This window comes from Gymnoscopelus microlampas (genome assembly GCF_963454915.1).
Source record: "Gymnoscopelus microlampas genome assembly, chromosome: 1".
Classification (NCBI taxonomy): domain Eukaryota; kingdom Metazoa; phylum Chordata; class Actinopteri; order Myctophiformes; family Myctophidae; genus Gymnoscopelus; species Gymnoscopelus microlampas.
Genome location: NC_139962.1, coordinates 652,534 through 673,349, shown reverse-complemented (window position 1 = coordinate 673,349; position 20,816 = coordinate 652,534). Strand labels below are relative to the sequence as shown.

Sequence of the window (20,816 nt, the reverse complement as noted above, 5' to 3'; positions counted from 1 at the left end):
CTGTTTTTATTCTGGGAATATGAATTATAAATCATATGTTTCCATAGGATATAAAGTTATGACTGAACGTGTGTTTAACATTGATGAACTGTTGTGTTCCAGTGGATGTCAGTCTGCAGGGTTTTTTAAAGCCCTATAAGACCAGTCTGACGCAGAGGTCAGAAGGTCAGAGAGAAGACATCACTGGACCAGGACCTGGAACCCCCTTAAACAGGATCTACACAACGCTCTACCTCATACAGGGAGACAGTGAAGGGGTTAATCAGCAACATGAGGTGTGGCAGCTTGAGAGAGCATCCAAGATGGAGAAGACCTCCCTTGACAACACAATCCTGTGCTCTGACATCTTCAACCCCTTACCAGGCACAGAGACACCCTTCCAAAGAGTTCTGACAAAGGGCATCGCCGGCATTGGAAAAACATTCTCTGTGTACAAGTTCATTCTGGACTGGGCGGAGGGCGTGGCCAATCAAGACATCGATCTCCTGATTCCGATATCGTTCCGAGAGTTGAACTTGGTCAGAGATAAGCAGTACAGTCTTCTCACACTGATCCATGAGTTCCATCCAACATTAAAGGAGCTCACACCAGAGCAGCTTGCTGCCTGTAAGACTGTGTTCATCTTTGATGGTTTGGATGAAAGCAAAATTTCTCTGAACTTCCGCAACAATGACATTGTTTCTGATGTCACAGTGACATCATCAGTGGGCGTTCTGTTGACAAACCTCATCGAGAGGAATCTGCTTCCCTCTGCTCTCCTCTGGGTAACTACCAGACCTGCAGCAGCCAATCAGATCCCTCCTGCATGTGTTGACAGGGTGACAGAAGTACGAGGGTTCACAGACCCCCAGAAGGAGGAGTACTTCAGGAAGAGATTCAGTGATGAGAAGCTGGCCAGCACAATCATCACACACATCAACAAAACAAGGAGCCTCCACATCATGTGTCACATCCCACTCGTCTGTTGGATCGCTGCTACCGTTCTGGAGGACATGTTGAAGACCATTTTGAAGACAGACAAGACAGGACAGCTGCCCACGACCCCAACTGAGATGTTCAGCCACTTCCTGTTGGTCCAGACAAGGAGGAAGAAGCAGAAGTATGATGAGACAGATGGGGTGAGTCAACAGCAGCTCATGAAGTCTGACTGGGAGGTTCTTTTGAAGCTGGGCAGGCTGGCGTTTGAACATCTGGATAAAGGCAGCATCATGTTCTACCAAGAAGACCTGGAAGAGTGTGATCTTGATGTCACAGAAGCCTCGCTGTACTCAGGAGTGTGCACAGAGATCTTCAAAAGAGAGAGCGTGCTCTTCCAGACAAAGGTCTACAGCTTTGTTCATCTGAGCATTCAGGAGTTTCTGGCAGCAGTCTACCTGTTCCACTGTTTCACTGAGAAGAACATGAAGGTTCTGAAGACATTCCTGGGAGATGACAACAGTCACATGTCCCTGGATGACTTCCTGAAGAAAGCCATGCTTAAAGCCCTGAAGAGTAAAAACGGCCACCTGGACCTCTTCGTCCGCTTCCTTCACGGCCTCTCACTGCCGTCCAATCAGAGTCTGTTAGGAGGCCTGCTGGGTCAGACAGAGAACAGTCCAGAGAGCATCCAGAGAGCCATCAACAACCTGAAGGAGATGAACGCTGATGGTGATGACTCTCCTGACAGATGTATCAACATCTTCCACTGTTTGATGGAGATGAAGGATGAATCAGTACATCAGGAAATCCAACAGTACCTGAAGTCAGGGGACAGATCTAAGACACAACTGTCTGATACCCAGTGTTCAGCTCTGGCCTACATGCTGCTGATGTCAGAGGAGGTTCTAGATGAGTTTGACCCGGACAAATACAACACATCAGCCTGGGGACGAGAGAGACTGCTGCCAGCTGTGAGGAACTGCAGAAAGGCTCGGTTAGTATTCATGTGAATTTTAACAAAATGGAGGAAATCATACTAAAGCTGCAGTCAAGTCAGTCAGTCAGTCAGTCAGTCAGTCAGTCAGTCATTACAACATGTTGACAATCTGTCATGTTTTAAAGAGTCAACTAAACTGTTTCTGTACTTTTAAATGTAAAACATTGTATATTATGAGTAATATTAGTAATAGTAAGCAGTGGTGGAAAGTAGGGATGGGTATTGGCAAGAATCTCACGATACGATACGTATCACGATACTTGGGTCACTATGCGATTATATGAATGCTTTTTCATAAAGCCTGTATCTGAAAAAGAAAGATATATATATATATATATACATACATATATGTTCTTTTATAAAACGCGATATGGCGGCCTGGAGTATCGATACAGTATCGCGAAATAAAATATCGTGATATATCGCGAAATCGATAATATTGCCCATCCCTAGTGGAAAGTAACTACATGTACTCAAGTAAAATATTCAGGTACTTTTTCTCCCGATTTTTTATACTTCTACTTCTACTCCACTATATCTCAGAGACAAATATTGTAATTTTACTCCACTGCAAGTATTTGAAAACTTTAGTTACTAGTTACTTTGTTGATTTTGATTATTATTAAAAACATACATTAACCACTTCAGCACTATTTAAACTTTGGCTATTTGAAAAAAAGCTGATCTACAAGCTCACAACGCATCACAACACGTTGTGACCTTGTACAGTAGATCTGCTGTTTTCAAAAGATTTTTAATACATTTTAGGGGTAACTGGTAATGGGAACTTGTGAAACGGGACATTCTGCATACTGAGTACTTTTACAAATGGTCCATTTGGTTCCATTTGTACACTCTCAGAGTTAGATTAACATTGATTTTACAATATGAATTGGGGTCCCAGAGATAGAAATGCCATTAAATGGGGGTCGGTAGCCCTAATGCATGTCAAACTGGGGGTCCTTGAAAATTAAAATGGTTGAGAATCACTGCTATAGAGCCGTAAAAAATCTTCTCTTATGGGGGTCCCTGGCATATCTATTCAAATGGGGGTCCGCGGGCTAATAAGTGTCAATTTGGGGGTCCTTGACATGAAAAAGTTTGAGAACCTCTGGTTTAAAGAGCAGTGGATCAGAGTTATGTACTGAGATACTTAACAGGCTCTGTGCATGACTGTAGTATCTCTTCCATACGGTGACATTCCTGTTTCCTGTTCTAGGTAAGTTTCTCATCGCTTCTTTGATTGGCTCAGCAGCAGATTTGAACAGGAAACAGGTGTCGTGTGTTTCTAGTTCACATCTGCTGCTGAGCCAACCATGAACAGAGCCTGTTTTCCTGAAGGAAAACTTAATAAGCTAATACAATTCTAATACAGTTCTTGCCTTCTTTTAATTATTTCTTTTAATGTGTAATTACAGACTTGCTGACTGTACCATCAGTGAGACAAACTGTGAGGGCCTGGTCTCAGCTCTCAGCTCTAATCCATCCCATCTGGTTGAACTGGAGATATCTGGCGACCCCCTGAATGATGCTACAGTGAAGATGCTTTGTGACGCAATGAAGAGTCCTCACTGTAGACTGAAGATTCTGACGTCAGTAGTGCTTATTCTTTATATCTATCTATCTATCTATCTATCTATCTATCTATCTATCTATCTATCTATCTATCTATCTTTCTCTCTCTCTCAGAGAGAGTGCCTGTCTGTCTGTCTGTCTGTCTGTCTGTCTGTCTGTCTGTCTGTCTGTCTGTCTGTCTGTCTGTCTGCCTGCCTGCCTGCCTGTCTGCCTGCCTGTCTGCCTGTCTGTCTGTCTGTCTCTCTCTCCGGGCAGAGAGAGAGAGAGAGAGAGAGAGAGAGAGAGAGAGAGAGAGAGAGAGAGAGAGAGAGAGAGAGAGAGAGAGTGTCTGTCTGCCTGTCTGACGAGCCATCATGAACCTTCTAATGTTACATCACCTTGAGGCAATAATATGTACAGTTGGGTTGAAAACATTTCCACAGAGAGATCACTATCTAATATAATAACAACACTCTTAGTTAGGGAATTTTAGCAAGATGTTTGGACCATCTGTGAAAAAAATGTACTATGAATAGCTTACTTCACCATTGTCTAATCACCTCCCAATTAATGCAAACCCAAATCCTCTTGGAAAATCCTGGAGAGCCAATCAAAGTTAAGGAGCCCAGAGGGCTTGGGTAAAAAATATGAAAACAATTAAAAGTCTAAAATTAACTTGTGAGGTGTCTAACTAGGGGGTTTCAGGGGTGCTGAATCCATTCCAACCATTATTTTTTAGTAAAAATGTCTCCCTGGCCATCTAATATCTCCCATCTGGTATATTGGTTATTGTTAAGCTGTAATGTAAAGCACAGTGTATAATCAATGGTAGGGGATTGGGGTGTTTTTGAATTGATTCTATTCTGAAAAATAAAATAAGAAAATATTGCTCCAGGATTTTCCACAAGGATTTGGGTTTGCGTTAATTGAGAGGTGATTCTAGACACCTATAAGAACACATTGGTGAAGAAAGCTATTGGTTGAAAATGTTTTCACAGATAGTCCAAACGAAAATTCCCTAACATTCTAAACATTCTAAAATTCCCTGTTTTACAGCTACTATTATGCACTATCCAGCGACCAGGTGTATAGCTGGTGACAGTACAGTATGTATGAGAATATGATTTATTTATGATCCAGTTTCATGAACACAGTTATCAGAGCAGACGACAAAGATACTTACATAAGACAATATGTTCATATGTGTTTCTCTCTATTCAGGCTGAGTCACTGTGGCCTCTCAGAAAGTTGCTGTGGAAATCTGGCTCAGTTCTCTGTTCCAACTCAAGTCTTCATGAACTCGACTTGAGTCGTAATGACTTGAGCAATTCAGGGGTATCGCTGCTCCTTCCTGGACTTGAGAGTCAACAATGCAGACTGAAGATCCTCAGGTTAGATCAGTTCATGCTGATGCTATAACACATTTCAATTATGTTATAACTACAGAAATGTGATGATTTTCAGTTCTGTTTCTGTGTTAAACTTCTGTTTCATTTCTGGATAAATAACTTAGCTGCCCCCCACCCCCGCAATTACTCAATCATTGTCATATAATAGCATTTGAAAACACAAAAGAAAAACGCCTTTGAATGGTGATTCACTCTTTCGGTGTGTATAAAGATAAAAATAATGTACAATTCCTCTCTTTCTCTCCAGTGCTCGCTCTCTGTCTTTAATAGTCTCTGAGAACCCCGCCCTTCCTAGCTCTGGCACCCTTAACCATATTAGAAGAAAAACACAGTAATGCACACATTTTTACACAATTTAGTGGTCGATATGTTTTTTCTTTGGGCTTGATATACAAACAAAAGCAAGGGAATAATATTGTAATGTTAACCTGATCACAATGGAACACAGATTTTACCGCGTACAGCTGGCATAGTGGACAAACATGTAACAGTAAGTGAATTGTTGCTAGTGGATAGGGCTAACACTGCTATAGGTTGAATTGTACGTTTACAATTTGTGTATTTGTGAGTGAGTATTCAGATTTGTGATTATTAATCAATGGCCATGAGTTTTGGAGGGGGTTTAACCTATCTATCTATCTATCTATCTATCTATCTATCTATCTATCTATCTATCTATCTATCTATCTATCTATATATCTATCTATCTATCTATCTATCTATCTATCTATCTATCTATCTATCTATCTATCCATCTATCTATCTATCTTTTCAGGTTGAGACAAACTAACCTCACAGAGAAATGCTGTAAGGAATTATCATCACTTTTCAGTTCCAATTCATCTAGTCTGACAGAGTTGGATCTCAGTTACAATGAGTTACAGAATTCAGGAGTGGATCGGCTCTCTGTTGGACTGAAGAGTCCACACTGCACATTGGAGATTCTGAGGTGAATAATGTGTTTTCTCTCTGTATGGATTTCTACGTGAATATCAGAAGCAATTTGTTAAAACGTTTTGTTTCTCTGCAGGTTGTCACACTGTCTGGTCTCAGAGGAAGGCTTTTCTTGTCTGGCCTCAGCTCTGCGTTCCAACCTCTCCCATCTGAAAGAGCTCGACCTGAGCTTCAATCGACCAGGAGTCTCGGGAGGAGAGCAGCTGCTCTCTGTTGGACTGGCTACTCTCAAGTGAGTAGATTTGTGAAGTCATTCCATGCTGAAATGGTTTGTGAGAGATATGTTTGCAATAATAAACACCCGCATGCACACATATAAATGCTATAATAACAGGCTAAGGAAAATATTGAAACCAACTATATTAGTTAAGCGTTATGGCCTTTATTTATGTTCATATTCAAGCTTTTGATAAGAGGAGAGTAATATTAGGCTACAACTTATTACCACACTCAGTGTGAAGTGAGTGGTGCCTTGAGTTAATTATTTTACTACAGCACTGTACTTAAGCACTGTGTGTGTGTGTGTGTGTGTGTGTGTGTGTGTGTGTGTGTGTGTGTGTGTGTGTGTGTGTGTGTGTGTGTGTGTGTGTGTGTGTGTGTACATGTGTCATATAAATGTGTGTTTCATTCCTACAGGTTGGATCAAGAAGAAGAACATTCACCTCAACTCCTTAAAACATGTGAGTACAGTATTACTTTATTATTACCCTTTCACTTAAATTTTGCTGCTGTGTCAAAAGACACAGCAGCGAAATGAAATATCCAACTTCAAACTGACTTCACCCAACGTGAAACCAACTTCACCACGTGAAGAATTTCAACTTCGTCTCTCATCAAAAATAACAGATCTGCAAGCTTACAATGTGTCGCGTTGCGTCGCCATAGCATCTTATTTGTTCTGTCTGGAAGCGATCATTGTCAATTAAGAGTCAAGGCAGTCACAACAGTACCCTGCCTCCACCAGACCTCACACTACAACATCACCCTGCCTCTATACCAGGCCTCACACTACAACATCACCCTGTCTCTACCAGACCTCACACTACAACAGCACCCTGTCTCTACCAGACCTCACACTACAACAGCACCCTGCCTCCACCAGACCTCACACTACAACAGCACTCTGCCTCCACCAGGCCTCACACTACAACATCACCCTGTCTCTACCAGACCTCACACTACAACAGCACCCTGTCTCTACCAGACCTCACACTACAACAGCACCCTGCCTCCACCAGACCTCACACTACAACAGCACTCGGCCTCCACAAGGCCTCACACTACAACAGCACCCTGTCTCTACCAGGCCTCACACTACAACAGCACCCTGCCTCTATACCAGGCCTCACACTACAACAGCACCCTGCCTCCACAAGGCCTCACACTACAACAGCACCCTGCCTCTATACCAGGCCTCACACTACAACAGCACCCTGCCTCCACAAGGCCTCACACGACAACAGCACCCTGCCTCCACCAGACCTCACACTACAACATCACCCTGCCTCCACCAGACCTCACACTACAACATCACCCTGCCTCTACCAGACCTCACACTACAACATCACCCTGCCTCCACCAGGCCTCACACTACAACATCACCCTGCTTCCACCAGGCCTCACACTACAACAGCACCCTGCCTCTACCAGACCTCACACTACAACAGCACCCACACCACAAACATATTAGTTAAAGACCACTTCCCTGACTCTGTGTCTGCTTTTGGGTACCCACCCTGTCAGCTATGACAGATCACTTATTGCCTCGCACCTTGGAATGCATTTGGCCCCACTGCTATATACCTGACCCACTTAACACCTGTGTGTGATCTGCTTTCAGTGGTGCTGTTCAGTAGCCTTGAAATGAATTTACAGGGATTTAACATTGTTTCTCTAGTTCATATACAGTATAGCCCAATTAAATAAGCTCATCAAAGGCACCTCTTCCTTCACACAGGGTGCACCGAGTGCCACGCTATGAGCTTGTGGATCTGCTATAAAACAATATACAATATAATAAGATTCATTAAGAGAGGAGGGGGGGAGGGGGGAGTAGTATTAAATACCATAATAGGGCATCGCAGTTGCGGCCACTTCCGGGTTCCACTGCAAAATACTCAATGCATTTTTCCCATTGACATTTCCAAAAATATTTATATCAATTAATTTAAGCCTAGAATCAAGCCATCCAGGGTCCTGGTGAATCATGACCATTAAACATTTTTTTCTGTGATTTATTTTATTTTATATTTAATTATATGATATACTATATTTAATAAATACCCTTTGTTTTGCCGTTTTCAAAATAGTTTTTTCACAGAATCAAACGTTTTATGGTCATGATTCACCAGGACCCTGGATAGCTTGATTCTAGGCTTAAATTAATTGATATAAACATTTTTGGAAATGTCAATGGGAGAAATGCATTGAGTATTTTGCAGTGGAACCAGGAAGTGGGCGGGAACTGCGATGCCCTATACTGTGGTATTTTGTTAGATACTGTACTGTGACATGTTATACTATTACATCTCTACTCAGTACTTTGTGATGTAATTAAATATTGTTTGTTGTTCTCTCCATCAGGTGTCTGTCCTCTCACACTGGACACAAACACAACAGGCCCATACCTCTCTCTGTCTGAGAACAACAGAGATGTGACACGGACCAGAGAGGTTCAGTCCTATCCAGACCATCCAGACAGATTTCAGTACTACACACAGGTCCTGTGTAGAGAGGGTCTGACTGGATGCTGTTACTGGGAGGTAGAGTGGAGTGGAGAGGTTCATATAGCAGTGACTTACAGAGGAATCAACAGAGGAAGGGGTCTTGACTCTGTGCTTGGATACAATGACAAGTCCTGGAGTCTGGATTGTGATGGTGGAGACAACAGATACTCTGTCTTTCACAATAAGAAGAAAACCTTCCTCCCTGTCCGTCCCTCTGGCTCCTACAGAGTAGCAGTGTATGTGGATTGGTCTGCTGGCGTCCTGTCTTTCTACAGAATGTCCTCTGACTCACACACACACCTGCACACCTTCCAGACAACATTCACTGAACCTCTCTATCCTGGGTTCTGGGTGGGGAGAGGCTCCTCAGTGTCTTTGTGTCAGATAGAGTAAGTTGAACACACACACACACACACACACACACACACACACACACACACACACACACACACACACACACACACACACACACACACACACACACACACACACTAAATGTCTCTACATTCATCTACAGTACTCTACATTACTCTCACTACTATTAATAACAAAGTCTGGAGAACAAAGCCAAATAAAACAGACAACCAGGGTTATAATAATCAACTAAAACTATCAAAATAACTACAACTTGTAGATCTGCCTTTTCTGACCGTGTTAATCATTTTAACTTTAACCCTTAAGTCTGAGTTATACTTACAGTAGTTGTACACCAAAATAGCCGATCTACAATTGTTGTGCGCTTGTAGATTAGCTATTTTCCAAAAAGATATATATATTCTTTAAGTAGTATAACACAGGGCTCAAGTGGGCTCAAATATTATAATCTCCAAAATCAGTTTAATTAAGTTTTTTGTTTGTTTGTTTGTGTCTTTCAGGCCAGTGGTTCCATCCAGTTTCTCCCCCATCGTGCTCACAGAACACACAACCAATGAATACAGGTCAGTCGTCCTAAACATCTTCATTGGTAACTTCTTATCAAAGAGACCAATCTCTAAGACCTACCCACCCACCCACCCACCCACACGCACACCCACCCACCCACCCACCCACCCACACACACACACACACACACACACACACACACACACACACACACACACACACACACACACACACACACACACACACACACACACACACACACACACACACACACACACACACACACACACACACACAGCTAAGAATTTCATTGATTTATGAATTTAGGAATGTCCTTGCTCTTTGTTTTAATCATATTACTTTTATGTGTCTGTAATCATGGGTCACAAATTATCCTTTTCTAGAAACCCTAAATGTGATAAATCTGTCTGATGTTACTTGAATCAAGGTTTTTTACATCATACCTGTTAAATAAACATTAAAAAAGAAGAAGAACAAATGGGATTGTAAATGAACTTGATGTGAAGTGGCAACATGACAGCTAATAATACAGAGTGTATCAATAACATTTGTTTAATATCATATAGATGTTATACCAATACAAATAATTGTTTTATATCATATAAATAATAATGATACATCTGTGTGATCTGTCTCACAATAAGGCATAAGGCAGAGTGTTTTAACTCTGTGATCTGTCTCACAATAAGGCATAAGGCAGAGTGTTTTAACTGTGTGATCTGCCTCACAATAAGGCATAAGGCAGAGTTTTTTTTAACTGTGTCATCTGTCTCACAATAAGGCATAAGGCAGAGTGTTTTAACTGTGTGATCTGCCTCACAATAAGGCATAAGGCAGAGTGTTTTAACTGTGTGAGCTGACTCACAATAAGGCATAAGGCATAAGGCAGAGTGTTTTAACTGTGTGAGCTCTCACAATAAGGCATAAGGCAGAGTGTTTTAACTGTGTGATCTGCCTCACAATAAGGCATAAGGCAGAGTGTTTTAACTGTGTGAGCTGACTCACAATAAGGCATAAGGCATAAGGCAGAGTGTTTTAACTGTTTGAGCTGCCTCACAATAAGGCATAAGGCAGAGTGTTTTAACTGTGTGAGCTGTCTCACAATAAGGCATAAGGCAGAGTGTTTTAACTGTGTGAGGCCCAGGAGGTTTAGTCGTCAGACCTGAGGGAGCGGGAGGGGGCGTGGCGTTATAGATTTTATATCAATACAAATGATTGTTTTATATCATATAGATGTTATATCAATACAAATGATTGTTTTATATCATATAGATTTTATATCCTATAGGTTTTATATCAACACAAATGATTGTTTTGTGTCACAGGTTCCAGGTCCCCGGGGCGGGGCTGTTCCAGTGCAGTGACACAGGGTTGGTGTTTGGAACGACAGGGGAAGGAGAAGTCCTCTACAGGACTGTTCAGTGGGATGAAAGATGTCTCCAGTCAACAGGAGGGACTCCTGCAGGTCCTCTGTTTGACATCCAGTGTCCTCAGAAGTCTGTCCGCCAGCTACACCTGCCACACTGTGACATCACACCTGGTGAGTCAGCTACACCTGCCACACTGTGACATCACATCGGGTGAGTCAGCTACACCTGTCACACTGTGCCATCACACCTGGTGAGTCAGCTACACCTGCCACACTGTACAACACACTGTACAACCAAACGTTACAACTCTACATGCTGGTAGTAATCATTGAGTAACTGAACAAACACTCAATGATTACTACCAGAATGTGTTGGGTGAAACACAACTTATGTAGGCTATCAGTGTACACCGGTAGGTGAGCGCTTGGGAAGTGTGGTTTGTGGTTTTCATGTCCTCCTCATAACAATAGGAATTATGTGAACAATGTGAAAAACCTTTCACAGGGGATGACCTTTGTGTGGCCCACATCACAGATGAGGGGTCGATCCTCTTAGAACCACTGAAAGTGACCGAGAGTCACGTGGTGATCAATGTGAAACACCTGTCTCCGTTTGGGCTCCTGAGGAGGATGATTCACGAGTTCTTACATCCAACACATGGTCAAGTTCTGATGTTCCTTCGACGGCCAACGCTTGAGATGAAAGTATTCCTGCTGCCGAGAAATGTGCCTCTCGAAGAGGTAAAAACATGGTATCTGTTAAGTAGGCTCTATCTAGCATCCAGAGTTTAAATGTCTTTATTGTCTCTGCCAGGCCGAAGGCGTGGCCGAGACTATGTTTTGCATCCTGTCCGTCCGTCCGTCCGTCCGTCCGTCCGTCTGTGTGTGTGTGTGTGTGTCATCACCGGCACCATTGGCTTGATCGCAGCGAAACTGTGCACACACACTCCCTGGATGCCAGAGCAGAACCTCTGGCCTGAATCTTTCACATGGGCCTGTTATAGCGCCATCAGGAGGACGCTTATTTGCAACAACACAAAATGTTGACAGTACTCCTACAGATTTTATCCAAACATCACGCAAATCAGTACACAGTATCTCTATAGTCATTAGACCAAACAGGTCTTTCAGAATTTTCATATTCCATCCTGATTGGCTAAGATTGGCGTCCAAAGTTTGCAGGAGTGGTCTGCTTTGAACAAAATGCCTCAAATCATATACGCACATTCCCACTAGGCCGAGGAAGAAATGCCACTTGAATATGTTCAAATCAGCCTCATGGTGGCTGTACTTCAGAGGCAACAGCTAGGGCAGACAGGAAACACTAGGAACATTACTACACAATACAAGTACACGGTTCATGACAGGTGTCATGAACACAGTATCCTGTGTAAATAGTCTGACACGTCCAATTACGATAAGGACAATATAGCAATGTCAATGTAGACTGCTACCAAAAAGTAGCCCATCTACAGTACATATGTCCTGTACCAGGCATTATTGAACCATCTGGTCAAATTGTGTTGGTGTCATTGTAGGTGATGGCAAAGCCCAACAACAAAGAGGATAAACACATCGACACTACCTCCTACTGTGTGCTCATCCCAACCCAGCACTACCGTCTTCAATGTCCTTCACATGAAGTACAACCTGAGGTACTACACACTAACACATGAAGTAAAACCTGAGGTACTACACACTAACACATGAAGTACAACCTGAGGTACTACACACTAACACATGAAGTACAACCTGAGGTACTACACACTAACACTATAACATGTGTTTATCGCAAAATTACAGCCTATTATAACATGTTTATATATTGTTAAATTACAACCCAAGTTTAAATTGAATGCTTGAATTTCCTTCGGGATCAATAAAGTTATCTGTCTGTCTGTCTGTCTGTCTGTCTGTCTGTCTGTCTGTCCGCACTACTTCAGTAATACTATGCATCTGTGTCTTCAGGCTGATCAGACTTATCTTCTGAACTATGGACCAAATTACTATCCATTATTTGAGGTGTCCATGGATCTCAATACAGAAGACGTGTCGTTGGAGCTACGGGATCCTGAGGACAAGCCAGTTTGGCAGCGACGCATTAACCTGAGAGGTCATTATTTACACAATAATCTCATTCTAGATGTTCTTCAAAACTTCGGCCTTAACTCAAATATCACCACTTCCACCTTCTGCTTCTTTATCCAACATCTCTGATAGTGTTGTTCATCTTCTGTCTCGCCAACATCTCTTTGTTGTGAGGTTATTGAAGTCAACACTACAATAAAATATGCATGGGATAATTGACACCGAGCCGGTCATTATTGTCTCCGCCAGGCACCGCCAGGCCGAAAGGCATGGGGAGAGAGTATGTTTTGCAACCTGTCCATCCATGTGTGTGTCCGTCTGTGAACACCTAATCGCCCGCACCATTGGCTTGATCGCCGTGAAACTGTGCACACACCCTCCCTGGATGCCAATTCAGAACCTCTCCCCCACATTTTTCACATGGGCCTGTTATAGCGCCACCAGGAAATGTTGTCCAGACGTCACGCAAATCGGTACACAGTATCTCTATAGTCATTAAACGAAACAGGGTTTTCAGACATGATTGGCTAAGAATGGTACTTTGCAGGACTGCTCTATTTTGAACAAAATTCCTCAAATCATGATCACAGCATGCAATATCTGTGAAATTGTGCACGTACATTCCCACTAGGCTGAGGAAGAAATACCACTTGAAGTTTTTCAAATCAGCCTCATAGTGGTGCTATAACAGGCCGATTCGTGGTTTTACCTATAACTGATTTTATCCAAATGTCACGCAAATCGGTACACATGATCTCTATAGTCATGTGATCAAGACTGATCTGTTAGATATTTCATATTCCATCCTAATTGGCTAAGATTGACATCTAAAGCTTGCAGGAGTGGCCCGTTTTGAACAAAATGCCGCAAATCATGAACCGATTGGGGTGAAACTTTGCACGCGCATTTGCACTACATTGAGGAAGAAATGCCACCACTTCCACATTGGCCTGTTATAGCACCTCCAGCAGGTCTAATTTAGCAAAACTATTTTTTGGAACAAAATGCCTTAAATCATAAATGCAGTGTCCAATTGCCATCAAAGGCCTATATGAAGAAATGGCACCCTTTTCACATTGGCCTATTATCGTACCACCAGGAGGCCACGATAACCTACCTGACCTGGCGGAGACCTGTGCTCCGAGGAGCACTTTTTCTAGTTGAGAAATAAACCTCGACAGGATAATAATAAGAATAAGAATAAGAATAATAATACACTTTATTTGTATAGCGCCTTTCATGACATGAAATGCAGCTCAAAGTGCTTTACAGAGCAAGAATTCAATTACAGTTACAACTAATTTAACAATAAAGCAAAAAAGAAAAGCAAAAGCATAAAACAACATTAAAATAATAGCAAAAGGCAGTGAATCAGGCAATACAGTGAGGGCATGGATAACAACATTTAAAAATCAACCAAAAAAATCAACTAAAAGCAAGAGTGAAGAAGTAGGTATTGAGCTGTGCTTTAAAGCTATCGACAGATGCTGCCTGTCTTAGGTGTAATGGGAGTTTATTCCACGTTGTCGGTCCGTAGGATGATTAGATCCCGACGGGATTTAATCGCCCTGAAGCGGTTTATTTCTCAACAATGACCAGCTCGCAGTCAATTATCCCGCTTATTACACGGCTACTTAATAAATTAATTAATGAATTGACCCAAAAGTAACAACAAAATGTTTAAAAAAGTATTTCATTGCTTACAGTAATGAAAGTATTCCATTAATTTATGTCACAGGTGCGGCTGTCCGTCCAGAAAACAATAGCCTCGGTAAACAAACAATAGAAAGTGTTGATCAAATAGCATTGTTATGGCACCTCCACTACGCGTTGGTGCCTAATCACCCGGGTTTTATTTCTCAACAATGACCGGCTGGCCGTCAATTATCCCTTGCGTAACTGACAACAAGGCATTCTTTTCCCTCCAGGTCATTTAGGTCCCGGCCCCAGTCAGCCAACCGCGTCGACAGAGACGACGATGACATCACAGGAAGCGGAGGCGTTGCTACCCGTGCGTAAAGAGTTCATCCAACGAGTGTCGGAGCCCGTCCTCGATGGTCTGCTGGACACACTGCTGGACGAGAAGGTCCTCAACGATGAAGAGATGGACTCGGTCAGAGTGGGGAAGAGCAGAAAAGAGAAAGCGCGGAAACTCATCGACATGGTGAGAAAGAAAGGGGACGAGGCGTCGTCAAAGATGATCGCTGCTCTTCATGAAGAGGATCCAACCCTTCATCACCAACTGGGTTTGGACAAACCTTGATTTGTCTTGGTTTAAACCTTTGATTGATTGACTTTCTTATTGACGAGAGAAACTAATGTACAAAGCAAAAAACTAATGATGACACAAAGAAGCCCTATAGAGCTCATGTCCACTGTTTATACATGAACGGCTGATGTTAATGTGAGACCCCGGGGAGAGGAACAAGAAAAGAAATGATAAGAACATTGGCCCCGATTCATAACGAGGGTCGTAAATATGGTGTAAATGAAGTTCGTAAAGGAGGTCGTATTTCTGGTACTCACTAACGGACGTGCAATTCAAAAAGGGGTTCGTATATGACAGAAACGTGCGTATGACCAGTTCTATATTATAATGACAGCCAGCTGGGCGTGATGATCCCGAGAGGTTCATTTACATTGCTCCACGCCCCATTTTGCACCATAAAAGGCGTGAACCGTGACTCAGCAGTTTCTCTCTGATCAAATCTGTCACTTTACTGAACAGTGTTGCCATGTCCGCTTATTATATATATATATATATATATATATATATATATATATATATATATATATATATATATATATATATATATATATATATATATATATATATATATACGATCATATTTCTTCCAGAACTTTTGTATCTCAGGGAAAATCTTTGAACGTGAATGTATAGGATGAATTTGTTTTGTTTTATCTCTTGACAAACAGTTAGTTAATTCAGAGCTATATTATGCATGTATTTGTCAGTTTATCACAAATGTTACAGCTCTGTGCTTTAATAAAAGTCATGAATCTGTTTAGTCATTTGTAGTTTTATAGATAATGAGCTTTGTGTGAAACTAGAACATCTTGTTCTAGGCTCCCTAGAGCTTTGAAACATGACATACTGTATGTGTTGACGCTGTCATAATGACAAGAGTTTTTCCTTTTTTATTTGGTGATGGGTTCCCAGATTGACATTTCCCAAACAAGAGAGAAACAAAACTCATTGTAACTAAGATATTTGATATAGCTTTAGTCAGATTAAGCTACTGCGTCTGTGAACTTCTACTCTGTTACAAGTGAAAGTCTGGAATAAAAAAATATCTTGAGTAAAAGTACCAACGTATTGGTATCAAAATGTACATAAAGTACCAAAAGCACAAAGTACTCATTATGCAGAATGTCCCATTTCAGGTTTTCAAATGTATAAAAATCTTTTGAAAATAGCAGATCTATATTGTATCACAGTAAGTATGTACTGTTCTGTGACATGCAGCTGTTGTTGACATCATCTACCACTAGATGGCAGCAACATCTAAAAAACAACAACCTCTAGTTCTCTCTGCAGAGAGAGACAATCATAAAATCACTTTAACATGATGTTAGTGACAACATGAGCATGATGTCAACATAAATCATAATCATACATTTGATGTGTTCAGAACTAGAAAAAGTGCTCCTCGGAGCACAGGTCTCCGCCAGGTCAGGTAGGTTATTGTGGCCTCCTGGTGGCGCTAGAACAGGCCAACGTGAAAAGGGTGACATGTCTTCTCAGGCCTTTCACGGCAATCGGACACTGAATTCATGATTTGAGGCATTTTGTTCCAAAAATGTGGTTTGCTAAATTAGACCAGCTGGTGGCGCTATAACAGGCCAATGTGAAAAAGGGTGGCATTTGTTCCTCAGCCTAATGGGAATGTGCGTGTGAAATTTCACGGATATTGCACGCTGCGTTCATGATTGGAGGAATTTTCAGAAGGACGGACGGACGAACACACGGACAGGGGGCAAAACATACTCTCTCGCCATGCCTTTTGGCCTGGCGGAGACAATAAAAGAAACCTCCATCACGCAGGAGATTTTCTAAATAAATAACATGTAATACTTTCCACCTACATTTAATTCATTTAATAAAAAAGTCCTATTTCCACATATCTCTGTAATAATAGAGTGTTAATTATTTGACCTTTTATGGATCATGGGCAAATTATATGTATATGAAATGTTTATTACATGTATATTATATAATGTTTATTATATATATATATATGTATATTATGTATCGCCCACTTTATGTATTTAAGGAAACAAATGATTCTGCCCTCATACATTTAATTAATCATTTTACTTTTTAAAAGCAGAACCTCTATTCTTCAGAATCAACTGATAAATAAATTGTTTAATCTTAACTTCCCCTCAGAAAATAAAAGTCTGTTAGTTTATCAGTTTGTTTTTTTAATGCTGCTCTGCATTCTCAAGGAAAAACACTACAGTATATATATATATATATATATATATATATATATATATATATATATATATATATATATATATATATATATTATAGTATTGTGTTTTAATGCTGCTCTGCATTCTGAAGGCCGCTGTGCGTACAGACATAAAAAAAAAACACATTTATTTATTAATGCTGAAAAATGTCGACGTCCTCAGACGCTGCGATAAGCATTTCTATCATCCACATAGTCTATAAATCATACTTTATACAGACGGAGCGGTGAGAACTACTCACAGTTATAAATGGATGTCTTTACTAATGGAAGGATCTGTTTAACGCATTAAGACCTGAGCTTTGATGCTTTGTTGCTCTAATATCAGTTTGTTCTCAAACGTTTTCACGTCAAGGACCCCCAAAATGATATGTAAATGATGTGTATTTGGGACCCCCCCCCCCCTCATCTCAAAACATATGCTGTTCCAGGAACCTCCCCAGAAGCAAAGATTTGAGGTAAACATTTTCGCTTAAAAACAAAATGGAAGATTTGCACAAATTTGCACGATTTCTCAAAAAAAAAAATAGCAGATCTACAAGCTCATAGCGCTATTTTTGAATAGCCTGTAATGGGTATTTTAGAATGCCAACCTATTCTAAAACATATATGTATCTATCTTCATTTGGGCCTTAGAATTGTAACCACACAGCAAGGGTCTTCCACAGCTTCTGTTCCTGTCATTCACCAACTGATACAAAGGTCTATTTCCACATAATGCTCTGTGTCAGCATGTAATGTGTCCTGTCAGGGACGTGCACAGATAGACTCTAGGTGGCGCTAGAGCGCCTGCCCTTTGCCCTCTTGACCAGAAGTGCCCTTTTGAAAAAAAGAAGAAAAGAGTTTTTTTTTTTTTTTTTTTCCCAGTTTACAGCAGGGGTCTTCAACAGGGGGTCCGGGACCCCTAGGGGGTCCTCAGAGTTACTACAGGGGGTCCCCCAAATCTTTATGCAATATGATTTTTCTTTTTACCATAACCACTCGAAACCTAGCATCCCTTTTCTGAGGAGAACTTCAGCCAAAAATAGCAGATCTACAAGCCCACAACGCCTCGCGCTGCGAGGCGTTGTGGGCTTGTATCTGCTATTTTTGGCAAAGAGCTATAGGTGTAGAGGGAAAAAAGAGCAGACCAAGTCAACAAAAAAAAGTATCATTTACTTGAGCACCTGCCCCTCAAAATGTCTGTGCACGCCACTGTGTCCTGTGACACTATACATGGACATTGTCCTGTCATACCATACATGCTCATTGCTAATTCAACCAGTCAGCTCGATGGTACTGTTACTTAGTATAGCCTGTTTATATTTATCAACACTTAGTGGAGAGCCGGGGCGTCACTACCGTCACGCAGACAACGCGGTTGCGGCGGGGCCCATGACGTTAGGGGCAGTGTTGATTTCGTCAACTAAAACTATGACGAAAAATGTTCGTCGACTACCCTTTTTCACTGACGAAAACTACATACAAACCAAATAAAAACTATTCTATGATGACTAAAACTATGACTAAATGTAGTGCCAATTTCGTCAACATATAAAAACTAGAATGTTAGTGAGGGATCTAGTGTAGAAGAGATCCAGTAGAACTAAAAGACAAGTCATTTTATGTTTGGTTACGCTCAAGTGTTGCGCTCTGAAAATAGCAGATCTACAAGCGCTGCGACGCGCTGTGAGCTTGTAGATCGGCTATTTTCAGCATGCAACCATCAGCCATTATGACACGGCAAGGCACCGCCAAAATACATTTTAGTCGACCAAATCAACTGTAGATTTAGTCGACTATAATCTTATGATATTTAGTCGACTAAAACTAGACAAAAACAAAACATTTCAGATGACTAAAATATGACTAAAACTAAATGGAATTTTATTCAAAAGACTATGACTAAAACTAAATCTAAATTTGCTGTCAAAATCAACACTGCGTTAGGGGCATATCCCCACCCAGAAAAAATTTAAATAAAAAATCATATATAAAAAAAAAAAAGAATTATGAATTAAAAAATAAACCTGGGTGGTCCCTTAACATTGTAATTGTTAAGTAGTTGTTACAAAACCGTTGTTCTTGTACCCGAAATCCGTCACAAACCCGTGAAAAAAGTATCAGAAACCACTGATAACCGCAAAATTTTCGTCCGGGCGCACATGCACGCGAGCGCCTCGCGTCGGGGGCCTACTGTTGCCTCGTTACGCGACTGGGGCAACAGTGTATAAGGTGTCCTATGTGACACTTCAGGAGGCTGGTGCCCCCGAGGGGCCAGAGCCCTGCTCCTCATGATCTGTATGCTCTCTCTCTCTCTGCTGAAATCTTCCTAATAAATGACGACAACTTCACCCGACTGGAATATTATTATTTTCCATAATAAGCCAGATGAACCATGGGATCTATATCTATATCTATGTATATAAATCTGAAATGACACAGATGCGTTTCCGGTCTTAATGGATTAAGGTACGTTGTTTTTTTATATCCTGACGCTTCTTTCTGCTAAATGCTTCTCTTTGTATACCCGTCAAACGCAAATACCAGCAGATTCCTCTGTAAACATGTGACAGCTTATATATATATATATATATATATATATATATATATATATATATATATATATATATATATATATATATATATATATACATGTTGTCTACCACTGCTTACCAGCAGTGAAGAAAAAATACAAATACATTTTTCAAAGTGATGCGAATTTGTTTGTCTCAGTAAAGAAAAAGAAACGTAATCACATTATTTGAACGTGTCTATATTAACAGTGTGTGTGTTTGTGTGTGTGTGTGTGTGTGTGTGTGTGTGTGTGTGTGTGTGTGTGTGTGTGTGTGTGTGTGTGTGTACTTGTACGATGATGATAAATAGAGAAATGATTTCTGCAGGAAATGAGAAAACACTACCTCTCTTTACTCACTGTGTGTCAGAGTGAATTACACACACTGTGTGTGTGTGTGTGTGTGTGTGTGTGTGTGTGTGTGTGTGTGTGTGTGTGTGTGTGTGTGTGTGTGTGTGTGTGTGTGTGTGTGTGTGTGTGTGTGTGTTAATTAAACATTTACTCTGCATCTTGGCTTGTATTTAGATTGTATTTAAATGAAAACACATGATGTTTATAAAGCGTAAATGTGATGTGAAACACCACCCTTTGAGTTATCTTTGATAATGATGGTAAAGGGATAGTTCACCCAAAAAATGATTTTTCTATCGATTCTCTTTTCTATCAAGTCTCCACCTCATGGAGACGTGAATTCATGGATATCTTTTTGTCCCATTCCTAAGCCTATATATATGTCATTTTTAGATTTGAGCTAAAAAGCATTATTTTACACTTTAGGCTATTCAAAAATAGCAGATCTACAAGCTCATAGCGCGGCACCGAGTGCCGCGCTACGAGCTTGTAGA

At 41.0% G+C, this 20,816-nt stretch overlaps 1 protein-coding gene across 1 annotated transcript in view; it reads left to right on the top strand.

The window, feature by feature from the left end:
- The window catches only part of LOC311047294 (NACHT, LRR and PYD domains-containing protein 3-like), a 38,140-nt gene extending 22,544 nt beyond the window's left edge, over positions 1–15,596 (top strand). The window contains exons 6-18 of the mRNA XM_084059960.1: positions 103–1,912; positions 3,334–3,507; positions 4,600–4,860; positions 5,654–5,827; positions 5,909–6,064; positions 6,469–6,512; positions 8,416–8,947; positions 9,434–9,496; positions 10,787–11,001; positions 11,336–11,571; positions 12,369–12,485; positions 12,799–12,943; positions 14,847–15,596. Coding sequence (XP_083916086.1) covers positions 103–1,912; positions 3,334–3,507; positions 4,600–4,860; positions 5,654–5,827; positions 5,909–6,064; positions 6,469–6,512; positions 8,416–8,947; positions 9,434–9,496; positions 10,787–11,001; positions 11,336–11,571; positions 12,369–12,485; positions 12,799–12,943; positions 14,847–15,181 — 4,262 coding nt within the window. The 3' untranslated portion in view covers positions 15,182–15,596. The remainder of the gene's footprint in view (positions 1–102; positions 1,913–3,333; positions 3,508–4,599; positions 4,861–5,653; positions 5,828–5,908; positions 6,065–6,468; positions 6,513–8,415; positions 8,948–9,433; positions 9,497–10,786; positions 11,002–11,335; positions 11,572–12,368; positions 12,486–12,798; positions 12,944–14,846) is intronic.
- Positions 15,597–20,816: the final 5,220 nt, after the last annotated feature.